This window comes from Hordeum vulgare, chromosome 1H (assembly GCF_904849725.1).
Source record: "Hordeum vulgare subsp. vulgare chromosome 1H, MorexV3_pseudomolecules_assembly, whole genome shotgun sequence".
NCBI classification, from domain to species: domain Eukaryota; kingdom Viridiplantae; phylum Streptophyta; class Magnoliopsida; order Poales; family Poaceae; genus Hordeum; species Hordeum vulgare.
In genome coordinates, this window is record NC_058518.1 from 9328236 (window position 1) to 9345066 (window position 16831).

At 47.7% G+C, this 16831-nt stretch overlaps 1 protein-coding gene and 1 non-coding gene across 2 annotated transcripts; both read left to right on the forward strand.

Moving 5' to 3' along the window:
- The first annotated feature begins 678 nt into the window (after positions 1–678).
- Positions 679–8903, forward strand: LOC123441134 (CSC1-like protein At3g21620). Its single transcript, XM_045117673.1, has 12 exons — positions 679–1022; positions 2446–2810; positions 3351–3497; positions 4231–4366; positions 4814–4915; positions 5371–5487; positions 5585–5665; positions 5830–6170; positions 6325–6570; positions 7460–7784; positions 7893–8126; positions 8225–8903. The coding sequence occupies exons 2-12, from the start codon at positions 2497–2499 to the stop codon at positions 8474–8476; spliced, it is 2295 nt and encodes a 764-aa protein (XP_044973608.1). The 5' UTR covers positions 679–1022; positions 2446–2496; the 3' UTR covers positions 8477–8903.
- A 3815-nt stretch (positions 8904–12718) lies between these two features.
- TRNAS-UGA lies at positions 12719–12800 on the forward strand. The gene has a single exon. It is a non-coding gene; the product is annotated as a tRNA-Ser (tRNA).
- The last annotated feature ends 4031 nt before the right edge of the window (positions 12801–16831 follow it).

Consider the following 16831-nt stretch of genomic DNA (forward strand, 5'->3'; position numbering starts at 1 on the left):
TTTTTTTCCCATCTTCTGAAACTGCGATGGACACGTGTCGGTAGTTTATTATTGTTGTGGACCTGTCCGTCCGTCGGCCGTTGCCGTGCGTCGACCACCACTCGTACGTACGTCGGTCTCCGACGTGGATGGATTCCGCTTCCACGCAAACCAAGAAGAACGGAACAGTCCTAGCTCGTCCATGGATCATGGCCTGGCCGGGCTCCACACAAACTGCGTGCGCTTACACGATATATATATATATATACGGATCAACGTATGCATGCATGCGCGTCTGTACGTATAAGCGCTTGCGTCTGTATTTTGTTTTAAAAACATAAGTAATATTGCCTTCGTTTCAAAATAAGTATCTCAAGCTTAATACAATTTTGTATTAAAATTAATACAAAGTTAAGACAGTTATGTTGGGACGCCGCCGTGATTTCGAGTCGACCCACCCATTCGCGGCCGCCGCCGTGGCAAAACCGTGTCCCCTAGTTTTCTCGATCGAGCAAAAGCAGAGGAGGATCATACGGTACGAGTAGGTAGCATTCGTGGGAAGGGAAGGAGTGCGTAGGCGCCGCCGCCCCTCCACGTGGTGGGTTGGCTCGCCGTGGCGAAACCGCGTGCCCCGTCCGTCCCGGGCGGGATCACATCTTGGTCGGCTTCTTCTCCTTCCCATACTACTACTACTACTACTAGCTCAGCCCAAGCCGAGGCGACCGTTGCGCTCCGGACTCTATCCATATCTCTTCTTCCTCCCTTTCCCTTTTAAAACGGAAGCAGAGCTCCCCCCGTCCCGTCCAGATACTGTTGCCAGCACAAGGAAGGAAGGAAGGAAGGAGTTGGAGAGGGGAGGGCGTCGAATCCGGGCTGCCCCGCCGCCACGCCGCGCTTGCCACGAAAACCAATCCAGGAAGCAAGCAATCAAGCAAGCAGGGGAGGACTGTTACCCCCCACCCTGGGCGAGGCCACCACCACCACCACCAGGAGGAAGGAACACGCCGCCGCCGCCGAACGCCGAACGCAGACCGACAGCCCAGGTCCGCTCCTTCCCCTCCCCTCCCCTCCTTCCTCTGCCTGCTCGCTCGCTTCCTTCTTCTCTCCCCCCCTCCCGCTCGCTTCCGGTTGGCTGGCTGGATGGATCGGGGGTATGGCAGCCGAGCCCGCCAGCCCGCCCGCACACCAACTGTTCGTCCGGTTGCCCACGAAGGTTAAACACGCGCCGCCGTTCGCCCCCCGCCGTTTCCCCTCTGGACTATCCAGTAGCAGCTAGCCGCTGGGCCGAGTTCCGCGCAGCGGTTCCGGCGGCCCCGTCGTCGTCCCCATCCTCACCCCCCGCCGCACGATTCCAAACCGAACCCCGCGCATCATCACAGATTCGTCATACGTTCCGCATTGCTGGAACAAGAGGAGCCAAACACAGATACGATTTTATTGTTCATATCTTTTTCGTCTGCGAAATCTTAGCCACTAAGCAACGCCGCTGGCCAAGGATTATTTGCCCCCCCCCCTGCCCTTCCGTGCACGCACCACCGCCACCAACTTCCATTATTATTATCCTCGCCGAAAATCTAGACAGGAACAGGACAAAAATAAATAAATAAAACTTGGTTCTTTGCCCCACGGAGCCGCTCCTCCACCAGCACCGCCTATTTTAATTCCTCCGTCATACGCTGCCAATATTGTACTATATGGTGGGAGATAATAATAATACTACCAACTTTTCTTTCCTCTGCGGTTGCTGTCATGTCATGCAAGTCGGCACCGGGCCCTCTCGCTTTCCGGGCGGGGGTCAAACACACCACGCTCCGACGATTCCGGATGGGCGGCGGGACGGCTGATACGCAAACCCATCCATTGATTTAATTCACACGCCCCCACCAGATAGATACTTCGCTTTCGATTCCGTTGCCGGCTCCTTTCCGTGCACCAGCGCAGCCACCAGCTTGCCATCCATCCATCCATCATCATCGGAGGTGCTTTGCTTGTTTGCTTGATGCTTCAAAGATGTTACCTATCTGTATCAGCGGCCAGCATTTGAGAGATGCTTTGACGGATCGACACATCTTTCGATTCTGCTGACGGTTCCTTTCCGTGCACCAGCGCCACCAGTTTGCCATCTAGTATCATAATTGGGGGTGCTTTGGCTGCCACTTGTGCTTTGCTTGCTTGCTTGCTGCTTGGAGATGTGGCAGTGAGCGAGGGAGCGCCGGGCCGTTTGTCTGTCCAAATTAGTGGCCGGCATTTGTCGTCCATTCGGGCACCGAATTCGTGCGCAGTCAGGGTCATGCTGTGCTGGCAACTGCACGGTGATGTAGATGTGCAACTAAATCAGTGGACCAGGCCGCAACCGGTTCCATCATACATTTGTAGCATGATTTTATCTTCTCACGAGTGGCTATGACATTATTGCATCGTACGGTTGGTTTCGTCATTCTTACATCATGCGATCCCCATGTGCAGGCCGTGTTCTCTGTCAACTTGACTTGTTAAGCTATCTGAAGGAGGACAGCCATGGCTACCATCTATGACATTGGCCTCGGGGCGGGGTTCAACATATTGATGGCGACCATCTTCCTGCTCATATTCGCTTTCCTACGGCTACAGCCCATCAACGACAGGATCTTCTTCCCGAAATGGTACCTCAAGGGAATGCGGGACAGCCCGTCCTCCGCCGGCGCCGCTGTCACCAAGTATGTCAACCTGAACGTGAGGTCCTACTTGAAGTTCTTAAGCTGGATGCCGGCTGCTCTCAAGATGCCCGAGGAGGAGTTGATCGAGCATGCGGGCCTCGATTCCGTTGTCTATCTACGGATATACCTCACAGGGTACGTTGCAGAAGCTTTGCGTTCTTGGTGGCTCTTTGCAACCGCTTGTCTCTGTTGTTTATTATATTACCGCCCATGCAAGCTCTTTTACCATGGTGTTGTTAATTCCTTGTTGATCAAATGTTTGGTTATGTGATTCTTTGGTGCCAGCAAATTTTTTTTTGTTATCATTCTCAGTCTCTCAAGGCATAGACCTGGAGCATAACCACCAAATTTTGTGCTTTTTACGTGCATGGGAATGATGTCTACAGATAGCCAAATTTTACTGCTCTGCCTGTGTTGTTACTTATACTTCAAGTCTATTAATGGGGTCACACATATCATGTGGCTTTTAATAAGCAGGCCCATTTCTGTTATGCAAACATGTTTTTCCTTATTATTATTTGTAATTACAAAAATGGTTTAGCACTGTATTTGGAACATCAGATGGGCCTATGTACATTATTTTATTTATCCATTTTGGCGCGTAACATCCTTCACATCAAGTAGCCCAATCTTTCGATGCATGTATGTTGACAAACTTTTAACTAATCATTGCAGACTGAAGATATTTGTTCCGATTACGATTCTTGCTTTCGCTGTTTTGGTCCCTGTGAACTGGACCAATGATACGCTAGAAGGTTTGAAGGTAGTCCACAGTGATATTGACAAACTTTCAATATCCAACATACCTTATGGATCTAAGAGGTGAGCAACAGGATATATAGCAGAAATAGTTTATTTATTTATTTAACAATTTGTTTTATGTTGATCATGTAAATGCTTTGCTGATTTGTTTCATAGAAGTTGTAGATATTCAATAGTGGCGCTGGCTTGCCACAAGTAATATCTACTCCCTCCGTTCCTAAATATAAGACCTTTTAGAGATTGTACTATAAACTACATACGGATGTACATAGACATATTTTAGAGTATAGATTCACTCATTTTGCTCCGTATGTAGTCTCCTAGTGAAATACCTAAAAGGTCTTATATTTTGGAACGGAGGGAGTATATATGCTAATATGCATGCATTATAAGCTTTGTTGACAATCAGTTTTAGTTATAGTTATATCTTTTCAGTACATCTCTTTTAAAAACTATGGACGGCGACTGTACTGAAGTTCAACCATTTTAGTAATCTGCATACTGCATGCGCCGTAGGCACATGAGTTTCTTATAGGTGCAGGATTGTTAGTGTTTATTTGGGTGAGCAATGCACCATTCTTGTGTCATTTTAGTAAGGTGCAGGCACTCTATACAGGCTTAGCATTTAGCAGCTGCCCGTCAATTTCAGTTATAGGCAGTTGTTCTGCACTTCTGCTCAAAAGCATGCTCTTGCATATCAGCTACGCAACATAAATCTTCGACCCATATTTGTTCGAGATTCGTACATTCTTGTATGTTGATGATTATGCTGACACTTCAAGTTTTTGTGCAGGTTTATTGCTCACTTGGTTATGGCCTATGTATTTACATTTTGGACCTGCTATGTACTTAAGAATGAGTATGAAAGAGTCGCGACTATGAGGTTGCGCTTTCTTGCTTCAGAGAAACGCCGACCGGATCAGTTCACTGTATGTATGCCCATTTGCCTATACTCTTCCTATTTAGTAGATTGGGATGTTTAGGGTGTTGTATGTAAGTTTGGATAAGTCAAAAGGCACTGGCAGACAATTGCGGGACTAAGGATTACACACTGGACTTTTCTTTTTTGTTATTGTGTACTTGATAACATTTAAATATTCCTATTATTTCAAAATTCGAATTTTGTAACTTGGTAAACATTTAAATATTCCTATTATTTTAAAATTCAAAAGCAAATTCTGGAGCAGATTTTTCTGGCAAATTGTTGGTATAAAGCACCTTTGTGACTGCAACTTATACATGAGCTCATTTTAGATCCCTTTTCTAGAAAAAAGAATGCTGCATACAGCAATGATCTCAGCAGAATGATCTTATCTAGATTAATGGTCCTCTGGTTATTGTTTTGATTCTGAGTCATCAATGTATTTTTGTTGTAGGTTCTTGTACGGAACATACCACCAGACCCTGATGAATCAGTTAGCGAGCTTGTGGAACATTTCTTCCTTGTCAATCATCCTGATCATTATCTGAAACATCAGGTAATCACTAAATTTTGGAACATCTCCTGTTTGATCATCTGCAAATCCAAATATAAGGAAGTGTGCAGTGCAAAGCAATCACCAGGGTACTGATATGCTATGGCGCGACATGAATCATATGCTGATATTTGGGTTCACAATTTGTTGTTTAGCTACTTCGTTAAAAATAATACTCCCTCCGTTCCTAAATATAAGTCTTTTAAGAAATTTCACTACAGACTATGTACGGATGTATATAGACATACTTTAGAGTGTAGATTCACTCATTTTGCTCCGTATGTAGTCTATAGTTGAATCTCTTAAAAGACTTGTATTTAGGAACGGAGGGAGTAACTATGATTTTTCTTAAACTAATTTTTGTGTTTAAGCCTTACATTGCATTCCTTACTTTCTTGCTGAATCCCTTTTTAGACGATTTATGTGGGGACTAATCTTTATGTCTTGTTGCTCTATAGACAGTTTACAATGCAAATAAGCTTGCTGACCTGGTTGAAAAGAAGAAGAAAATGCGGAATTGGCTTGATTACTACCAAAACAAGCTTGAGCGAAAATCCAAAAGGCCAACAACTAAGGTTGGTCTGCAAATATAGTTACCCCATTGCTTTTTCATTGTATTCGGGTCTGTTTTTTTTTTAAATTCCTTTGCCTATCTTTGGACTTAAATTACAGACTGGCTTTCTTGGATGTTTTGGTTCTGAAGTGGATGCTATTGATCACTGCAAATCAGAGATTGAGAAGATAGGAAAGGAAGTAAGTTACAAAATATGCATTCATGTAACCTTTGTACTATTCATCTATGCATGTTGTCGTTTTTACTAGATTTTTAATCTTTCTTTGTTCTTTTTAAGTGTTAGGTTATCTATTGTTTGCAGCTAACTGTCAGAATACATAGTCTAACACGTGACAATACACAGGAAGTTGAAGAGCGTAAAAAGGTCATGAAGGATCCCAAGTCAATTATGCCAGCAGCCTTTGTTTCTTTTCGTTCACGGTGGGGTGCAGCTGTTTGTGCTCAGACACAACAAACAAGCAACCCAACCCTTTGGCTGACTGAATGGGCTCCAGAACCTCGTGATGTCTACTGGAGTAATCTATCTATTCCCTTTGTCTCCCTGACAGTCAGGAGGTTGATAATTGGCGTGGCCTTCTTCTTCCTCAACTTCTTCTATGTCATTCCAATAGCATTCGTACAGACTCTTGCAAATCTTGAAGGCATAGAGAAGGCACTACCATTTCTAAAACCTTTAATTGAAGCGTAAGTCTACTTTCACAACTTTTTTATTCCGCAGTTTTGTGGCGTCTCCATAGCCTTTCCGTCATCGCTGTAGAATCAGTGTGAAAGTTTATATTGATCAGATGTCATATATATTGATGTCTCTTCTGATTTCTGCTTGTCAACTATTTTCCAGAGATACCATTAAATCATTCATCCAAGGGTTTCTTCCTGGACTTGCTCTGAAGATCTTCCTCATAGTGCTTCCAACTATACTGATGTTCATGTCACAGTTTGAAGGATTGATATCACAGTCATCACTAGAGCGAAGAACTGCGTCCAAGTATTTTATATTCTTGTTCTTCAATGTATTTTTGGGGAGCATTGTTACAGGATCTGCTTTGGAGCAGCTTAATACCTACCTCCATGCGTCAGCTAATGAGTATGTCCCGTACAGACACATTTACCAATTATGCACTTAGAGTAAAAGGTGTATAAATACCACATTACTTATAAGTTTGCTGCAACATTTAGCTCATGTGTGGTTTGGTCAGTTGCATCTTATCTCATCTTTCCTAAGCATGACGTTGCATTTTCTGGTGATGATATTTTTTACTTCACCTTACTACGGTAGGAGTCCTGAACAGATTTAGCAGTGTCAGTGATAACTTTGTTGGCTGTGCATCATGATACATTATTCTTAGAAGAAGAATGTCCACCTTGGCTTTAATGGTACCAAGATGGAATGGTGGTTACCCTCTTTGGCAAAAAAATATGGTTTTGCATTTGGTTACAGTTCGTTAACCTTGACCTGGCCTAGCTTCTTTGAATTATGGAGAATTCATGTCTTAGAAACAAACATCAATTACACTTAATTCATGATATATATGAGAGTTCTGCTCAACTTTCTTTAAATTAGACCAACACATATAGTTTCTTTGACTTATGGAGAACTCATGTCTTAGAAACAAACATCAATTACACTTAATGCATGCTATATATGAGAGTTCTGCTCAACTTTCTTTAAATTAGACCAACACATATAGTTTCTTGAAATTGGCAAATGAACTAGGTCAGTTGTGGTACCCAGCGGTAAAGCTAACTCATGGACTTGGCTGGAACATCGCTGTACCTGTGCTAGGTGCTGCTGATGTTTTTTTTTCTACTTAACATACTGGTCATTGTTGGTACTTATCGTTTGTGTTCGTTATTGCGCACTGATCTTCAGTTCTACACTTATTTTACCATGCATCTGAAAATCTGTTCTTCATATTCCTAAATCGAACGGTGATTGCTATCTCCAGTGAGTCTAATGTGCTTTTCTTTTGCAGCATACCAAGGATCATTGGTGTAGCCATACCAATGAAGGCAACATTTTTCATAACATACGTAATGGTCGATGGTTGGACTGGTGTAGCTCTTGAAATACTGAGAATAAGGGCATTTGTACTATACCACTTGAAAAACTTTTTCTTGGTCAAGACGGAGAAGGACAGAGAAGAGGCAATGGATCCGGGCAGTATCTGTTTTTACTGGTCTGAGCCTCGAATACAGCTATATTTCTTGCTTGGTCTTGTGTATGCTGCAGTGACACCGCTCTTGCTACCTTTTATACTGGTGTTCTTTGCGTTGGGATACGTTGTCTACCGCCATCAGGTAAAGAGCTCTTCCTACTACTTTCTGAGATTTTTGGCATGTTCGTTGTCGAAATGATGAACCTCTGAATGTTTGGTTTCCTTATCACTTGATCCTACATTGTTTCAGATCATTAATGTCTACAATCAACGATACGAGAGTGGTGCGCAGTTCTGGCCCAACGTGCATCTACGCATAATCGTAGCCTTGATTGCATCGCAGCTGCTTCTCCTTGGGCTACTGAGCACAAAGGGTTTGGAGGAGGCGACGCCAGTTCTTCTCGTTCTTCCCATACTAACCTTTTGGTTCCACAAGTACTGCACGCACCGGTACAAACCTGCGTTCGTGAGGAACCCGCTGCAGGTAGACATTTACGCCCAATCTCCTTGCCATCGGATTGATTCCTCCTTTGTCCTCATCGCCGCTGAAGGCCTGAAGGTGTTTTTTCTGGTTTTGCGCAGGAGGCGATGAGGAAGGACACGCTGGAGCACGCGAGGGAGCCCAACTTCGACCTCAAGTCGTACCTGGCGGACTCGTACCTGCACCCGGTGTTCAAGAGCGACCATGTCGACAAGTTCTACGTCGCCGACGACCCCGGCGCGGAGGAGGTGATCGTGGCGACCAAGCGGCAGTCGAGGAGGACCACGCCGGTGCCGAGCAAGTACGACGGCTCCGACAGGTTCTCGGTGCCGGACTCCATACCCGAAAGGTAGCACAACCTGCTCCGGCCGGCAAGCTTGCCTGCCGCCATGGGAGGAGCGCGTCTTGGTTCTTTAGGCTGCTAGCGTGTACAGAGAGAGAGAGAGAGGAGGGGGGCAGAGAGGGGGGAATTGAATTCTGGTTGATGATGATAATGGATGTCACACGGCTGGGGATGTTGGCCGCACTTGCAAACTTGCAACGCACACGATGTTTTTACCACTAGTAGGTATTTGAACCGAACACGATACGGAGATGCACATTGCAGTGAGGATTTGCTTGGTTTGGCACTGGGAGGTGTATAGTATTTGAACCGGAGAAGTTTGTGTGTGGCCAACTTCGTCAGAAACTGATTGTCAATGTGCAAAAATACCACTCCCTCTGTCAAAGATCTTTATTTCCCAGATTATTTCTTTTTCGGAGGGAGATCTAGTTCATTCATGACTCCTTGACCTTGTTACTGATCTTTTTCTTTTTATTGCTGAGAACAGTGCATCTATGTCTGAATCCTGTTTCGGCACTGGGTACTTTCATATCGGTATCAGTTTCCTTCCCTTTGGGCCGGAGGAAGACGGAGGATACTTGGTGCAGATGGCGCAGTGCCGCACCCCTCGGCACCACATGCCCCCATCCCGCACTGCCCGATCACCGTCACCGAGCAGTCCGCCGCTAGTACCGCAGGCGGCACCGTGCGTGTGCTAGCACCATGAGAGCCAGGGAGACCACGAGCCGGGACATTTCCCGGCCAGCTCGCAATCAATCAGCCACGTGTTGAACTTGGGGGTCCTAATAGTGGTCGCCCTCATTTACCCCCGACGACCGATTGGAGGACGGTGGGGGGGGGGGGGGGGGGGGGGTGCTGCTGCTTTGGTCTCGGTGACCTTGCCTTCAGTCTCCATGCGGCCCTCTCGAAAGAGGAGGAGACTTTTGGTGTCATCTATGCACGTGCGGGCTATAAGCAGACTGCATGGTGTTCGTGTGGACGGACTTGCTATAAATGCGATGCCGCGATTGCGACACTGCGGAATTCTGCTACATGACAGTCTTCAACAGAGCCTGAATCTATCGAATGCCTTCTCCGGCCGCGCTGTCACTCGGCTGAATTGAATCAGCGATCTGAGTGGCTGCGGCCAGGTTCAACAGAGGTGTCAGAGTCTGAATCTGTCGAATGCCTTCTCGGGCCGCGCTGTCACTCGGCTGAATTGAATCAGCGATCCGAGTGGCTGCGGCCAGGTTCAGCAGAGGTGTCCGCATCACCTCAATGTGCCGTTGATAGTCGTCCGAAAATAACTGTCTGCGACTGCAACTGGAGCTCGGCTGGTCCCTCGCGGTCCGAGCGTCGAGCGAACGGTGGAGTCGCTCGCGCTCGGCCAGATTGGCCAGACGCACGTTCTCCTGCGTGATCTCCTCCTGGGTGTTCCCGGTGATGGGGGTGCAGAGAACTTGATCGCTCCTTCGTCGAAGTTCCTCCGCTGCTGCTCGGTGAGCGGCTGCGGAACATGATGGCTGCCGTCGTCGTGGCGACGCTCTCTACCGTCACGTACGGGAGAATTCCCCGCGACGTAACTGTGTTGCCTCCCCTGTTGGTGTCGGCCATCAGGATCTCGGCGGCACCCCTGCTACTTTCGCAGTCGGAGTCGCCGAGTGACTCCTCGCTTGATGAAGGAAGAAGCTGACGGTGGGATCATCGGAGCTGAGCATGGCCACCTGCCCGGAAATGGTCTGGTTGGCCATGGCGTGCTTGATCCACCGCTGGGCGTTTGCGGCGAATAGCAGCGGGACACGGGGGTGCCGAGTGATACGGCACCGACGGCTGCCGGATCAGGACTCCGTGCGCGACTGCGCTGAAATGTGACGTACCTCGTGTAGGGAGGGCGTCGGTGTCCAGAGGCACATCCTGCAGCCACGCCGAATCATCGACGATGAAGCTGAGGGAACCAAAGAGGATCTCTCCGTCCAGTGTCATCATGTTGACAAAAAATGCGATAAATCTCCAACTGCGCTGGATTTGCTAGACGCGCAACCCCACGGTGGGCGCCAACTGTAGTGGGAATGACCCTGACAATAGTACCTAGGGGTACAAACGAAAGGGCGAAGTCTAACTAGGCGCAGTGGATACACTTGGATGTACGAATTCAGGCCCCACTCGAAAGTGGTAATAACCCTACGTCTTGAGCCGGGAGGCTGATATTTTCTTATGGGGTATGAAAGATTACAAGGTGTTGAACCCTTGAGTTGGAGCCCGGGAGTGGCTTATATAGTTGCTGCCACGACCGGCCGAGCTTCATTACAAGGTAATTAATGCTAATAAACAGGGAAATTACTAGAACCGACAGCTATAACTTCCCGCGTTACTGGTAACGCGAGCCTTCACAACACTTCATGTGATGGATTAAGTTCTTAGCCGTTGGAGCCTCTTTGGTGCCTTCACCTTGCTATGGTCCGTGTGCCAGGATGCGTCCAACTAACACACGTTGATCCGAGTGACTCCAGGCAGGCGAGTGACGGTTGCTGAACTGAGTGAGGTCGAGGCTACAACGATGACTTTAAGGACACTAATTTCCATAAAGGGTCCTAGATGGGCCTAGGGAAGCAGGCCCGTAGGCCTATCCCTAATATACAACCCCATCACCCCGCCTCCCGCCTTCTTGCCTCCTTCCCCTCCCTCCCGTCGTCGCCGGTGTGCCGCGCCAACCCTTGGTCGGGCAGCCCCGGTGGTGGCGGACATCCGGCCCTCCCCCTCATGGCTGGGTGGCGCGGGGTAGCCCGAGTCCAGGTGGTGCTCCTCGGCGACATTGGCCCGGCGCAGTGGTGGGGCTTCCCCTGGTGCGGCGTGGGTGGTCTTGATGGCAAAGGTGCTGCTATTGGTGGTTGGGTGGCGGTGGCGGCGCTCCGGCCCTGTAGGGCCAGATCTGGGCCCCTCAAGCCTGATCTGGGTAAGGTTGGGCCTGCCTCGTTGCCTCCGAGTGGCCAGTGGCGCGGCTCGCGACGGGAATGCCAACATTGACGCCCACCACTATAGCGTGGCGATGGGAGCTTCACGGGCTTGTTTGTGCCTGGCTGAGCTTTTGGGCTGCTCATGTGGGTAGCGGCGGCGGCCTACTTGCAGCGACACGTCTGCGGGGACTTTACGACCCGTGGGGCTCGACTGGGCCTGTTTGCCCTGGTGTGTCCCTGCTATTGTATCCGGTCAACACCCATTGATGGCAGTGGAGGACGCCCTTCGGATGTCTGCATTGCTGCCGCCCTCCGGTTCCAATGGCTGAGTGTGCTCTCGACGTCATGTCCGAAAGACGGCCGTCTTGGACGATGGAGGTGGTTCCCTCCTGTGTGGTTGTCCTTCTGTCGGACATTGTCTATGGTTGGTTCGCCTCAGACTGACTGACCTTGCTACGTTGACTGTGGTGAGACGATGATGGTGACTGCAAGGCCGTGGTGGTGTATTCTGGTGGATGGCATGCTTGGTGGAGCACCTGTGATCATCCGGGAGGTGGTGTTATAAGGGTCGGGAGAAATCCTTGTCATTTGACACCGACACGGTGATGCTTGAGAGTGTCACCCTTCCTTCCTGAAGGGTGACAGGTGTACCTCCTTCCCACTCCTTGGAGCGTACCGGGGAAAACCTTAGAATTTGTCCGGGCAACAATGTCGTCGTCACTATCCTTCTTGGAGTTGCTGCTTGGTACGCGATGAATAAGAGTGCTTGGATCGTAGTGGGAATACTCCGGAGGGGACGCAGGGGTTGTGAGTCATTGTTGTCTACGTTAATCCACCGGTGTTTGCATTGTTTTTTCTTTTTTTTTCTTTTGGACATGGATGTCCTGTTTACACGAGCAGTGGTTTCACGTTGTATCGTATGCTTGCTATATACATATAGTGGGGCGAAATTCTGTTTCATGACTCTTCGTAGTCCAGGAGTAGATCTTTTTTTTTTGCATATTACACCATATGATTCTATTTCGGTAGTAGTTACTTTATTGGTATCAGTTTCCTTATGCGACCAAGGAACCCCTCGGTGCTGCCTCTGGCAATCCGCCTCCTAGTTTCGGGGCTCGCGTGCCTCGCCCCGTCCGACCATCATCGCCGAGCAATCCCCGGAGGCACCATGAGATCTAGGGAGAGCAGGAGCCTGACTAATGCTAATCTTTCAAGTGACTAATGCTAGCCCGTAGTTACTGTGCCAACAAAACTTATATCTGGTCACAGGCCAGTCTCCGTGTTAATTAGGGTGGAGAAGGAAACAATGTCCAAACAAGGTCGATATGTCCGAGTGGTTAAGGAGACAGACTTGAAATCTGTTGGGCTACGCCCGCGCAGGTTCGATCCCTGCTGTCGACGCTTTTTTCTTCCATAGTTTTTTTAATCTATAATATAAGTTTTATTCCTTCATAATAGAGTTAGGATTGAGAGGCAAAATCCGTTATACTCCCTTCGTACTAAAATAAGTAACTTAAATTTAAACTATACATCACTAGTTAACTGTCTGTGCGTTGTTATGGGATGACATATACTTTTTTCCTCTATCTAAACACACACACCGTTTCTTTTGTTTTCTGCAAAAGTAATAAGTTCATCATCAAATCCTCTTTTCCCTCTATCTAAACACACACACCGTTTCTTTTGTTTTCTGCAAAAGTAATGAGTTCATCATCAAATCCTCTAGTCACGCATCGGGCCCTTTTCCTGTACATACTATCTACACTTGCCATCTTCTCTCTTATATCCTATCGTCGATGCCCCTTTTGTCATGCCAACATCAACTCTTCATGTAACCGTTGTTTACCAGCATCCACCCATTACCGGAGTCCTCTGATAGCATGCTGGGGATGTGAAGCCTCCACCTATGTAATATGAGCACCATATGGCATGGCACATCGCCACTCGCCCCATCACTCATATCATAAATAGTACAGACAGGGTAACTATATATCCGTTTGTTGCTATGGATTACAAGTTTGGATTTTCCCAACCTCTAAAATAATTACCTTCACACTCCAAGACACACCATTTGTTTCGTCATGAGTCCACCAATCTTCACATTAAAATAAAATTAGATCATAGATGCTACGCGCCCCACATGTCATTTTCAACTATTTCATTTCTCCAACAATCCTCATGCTCGTTAATGTTAATGAAGCATGGCCACGTCCCTGGCAACATTCCCCTCCTCCGCAAGAATATAAGGTGTTTTCTACTTTGTTTCAATTGCCCTCGGCTTCACCATCAATTTGTACACAAATAAAAGACTCAAAGAATAATGTAAAATAGAATTATATACTTTTCCCTAGCTATAGCATACCCAAATATAATCAGCCAACTCTACTGGCCGATGTAACTGCATCATCAATTTTTGGTCGCTCATAGATAATATATATACTTAGAACCAGCATCATGAATCTTCTTTGCTATGTATGTAACCTCTAGTGTAGAGGTGCAGTTAGCACACAAAAAGCGACTATGTTACATGTTTTACGTTGCAGCCATTCTTCAAACAATATTTATAGAGTATAAGTTTGCCCCTGCAAATGGAACATAAATAAATAATAAAAAAGATAGAACACGGACAATTCGCAGGTCTACAATCAAGATTCGAATGATACCAATCATGCTAGCTACACAAACTTCGGCGTAGAGGAAAGCCTTGTTGGGTAACGTAGCATAAATTCAAAATTTTCCTACGCATGTTCAGATCTTCCTATGGAGAGACCAGCAACAAGAGAGGGGTAAGAGCATCTTCATACCTTTGAAGATCGCTAAGCGGAAGCGTTGCTAGAACGCGGTTGATGGAGTCGTACTCGCGGCGATTCCGATCTAGTGCCGAACAACGGCACCTCCGCGTTCAACACACGTGCAGCCCGGTGACGTCTCCCGCACCTTGATCCAGCAAGGAGAAGGGAGAGGTTGGGGAAGAAGTCCAGCAACACGACGGCGTGGTGTCGGTGGAGAGACGAGGTCTCCCGGCAGGGCTTCGCCAAGCGCCGGCAGAGAGGAGGAGGGAGAGGAGCAGGGCTGCGACGAGAGAGAGAGATTCAACCGTGTCTCAAACAACCCCGAACCTCATCTATATATAGGGGAAGAGGGAGGGGGCGCAGCCCTTAGGGTTCCCACCCCTAAGGGGTGCGGCAGCCCTTAGATGGGAGAGGGGTGGCGGCCAGGGCAAGGGGGAGGGGTGGCGCACCCCTCTGGTGGGCCTAAGGCCCACCTTAGTTAGGGTTCCCCCCTTTCCCCTTTTTCTGGTGCACATGGGCTGGGTGGGGGGCGCACCAGCCCACTTAGGGGATGGTTCCCTTCCCCACTTAGCCCATCTAGCCTCCCGGGGTCGTCACCCCCCTTCGGTGGTCCCCCGGGACCACCTTCGGTGGTCCCGGTGGTCCCGGTACGTTACCGGTGATGCCCGAAACACTTCCGGTGTCCGAAACCATCCGTCCTATATATCAATCTTTACCTCCGGACCATTCCGGAGCTCCTCGTGACGTCCGGGATCTCATCCGGGACTCCGAACAACTTTCGGTAATCTCGTATAACAATTCCCTATAACCCTAGCGTCATTGAACCTTAAGTGTGTAGACCCTACGGGTTCGGGAGACAGGCAGACATGACCGAGACACCTCTCTGGCCAATAACCATCAGCGGGGTATGGATACCCATGGTGGCTCCCACTAGCTCCACGATGATCTCATCGGATGAACCACGATGTCAAGGATTCAATCAATCCCGTATACGATTCCCTTTGTCTGTCGGTATAGAACTTGCCCGAGATTCGATCGTCGGTATACCTATACCTTGTTCAATCTCGTTACCGGTATGTCTCTTTACTCGTTCCGTAGCACGTCATCGTGTGACTAACTCCTTAGTCACATTGAGCTAATGATGATGTTCTACCGAGTGGGCCCAGAGATACCTCTCCGTCACACGGAGTGACAAATCCTGATCTCGATTCGTGCTAACCCAACAGACACTTTCGGAGGTACCCGTAGTGCACCTTTATAGTCACCCAGTTACATTGTGACGTTTGATACACCCAAAGCACTCCTACGGTATCCGGGAGTTGCACAATCTCACGGTCGAAGGAAAAGATACTTGACATTAGAAAAACATTAGCATACGAACAATACGATCTAGTGCTAGGCTTAGGATTGGGTCTTGTCCACCACATCATTCTCCCAATGATGTGATCCCGTTATCAATGACATCCAATGTCCATGATCAGGAAACCATGATCATCTATTGACTAATGAGCTAGCCAACTAGAGGCTTGCTAGGGACACATTGTGATCTATTCATTCACAGATGTATTACTGTTTCCTGTTAATACAATTATAGCATGAACGACAGACGATTATCATGAACAAGGAAATATGATAATAACCATTTTATTATTGCCTCTAGGGCATATTTCCAACAGTCTCCCACTTGCACCAGAGCCAATAATGTAGTTACGTTGTGATGTATCGAACGCCCATAGCATTATGGTGCTGATCATGTTTTGCTCGTGGAAGAGGTTTAGTCAACGGGTCTGCAATATTCAGATCCGTTTGTACTTTACAAATATCTATCACTCCACTCTGGACATGGTCCTGGATGGAGTTGTAGCGGCGCTTGATGTGCTTCGTCTTCTGGTGAAACCTGGGCTCCTTGGCTATGGCAATGGCTCCAGTGTTATCACAGAAGAGTGTCATAGGACCCGACGCGCTTGGAACCACTCCAAGGTCGGTGATGAGCTCCTTCATCCAAATTCCTTCATGAGCCGCTTCTGAAGCAGCTATGTACTCCGCTTCACATGTAGATGCTGCCACGACTTCTTGCTTGCTGCTGCAACAGCTCACTGCCCCACCATTCAACACATATACGTATCCGGTTTGTGACTTAGAGTCATCCGGATCTGTGTCGAAGCTAGCATCGACGTAACCCTTTACGACGAGCTCTTCGTCACCTTCATAAACGAGAAACATTTCCTTAGTCCTTTTCAGGTACTTAAGGATATTTTTGACCGCTGTCCAGTGTTCCGCACCGGGATTACTTTGGTACCTCCCTACCAAGCTTATCGCAAGGTTTATATCAGGTCTGGTACACAGCATGGCATACATTAGAGAGCCCACGGCTGAAGCGTAGGGGACAGAACCCATCTTCTCTCTATCTGCTGCCGTGGTCGGCGACAGAGTCTTACTCAATCTCATACCTTGCAAAACTGGCAAGAACCCTTTCTTTGAGTTTTCCATATTGAACTTCTTCAATATCTTGTCAAGGTATGTACTTTGCGAAAGACCTATGAGGCGTCTCGATCTATCTCTATAGATCTTGATGCCTAATATGTATGCAGCTTCTCCAAGGTCCTTCATTGGAAAACTCTTGTTCAAATAGGCCTTTAT

What these genes read in the sequence shown, in the direction of transcription:
- LOC123441134 (XM_045117673.1), top strand. Translation starts at nt 2,497, where the DNA reads ATGGCTACCATCTATGACATTGGCCTCGGGGCGGGGTTCAACATATTG. An exon ending in CCAAAAGGCCAACAACTAAG is followed by an intron (nt 5,488 to 5,584) that starts GTTGGTCTGCAA and finishes CTTAAATTACAG; the next exon opens with ACTGGCTTTCTTGGATGTTT. An exon ending in CTAAAACCTTTAATTGAAGC is followed by an intron (nt 6,171 to 6,324) that starts GTAAGTCTACTT and finishes ACTATTTTCCAG; the next exon opens with AGATACCATTAAATCATTCA.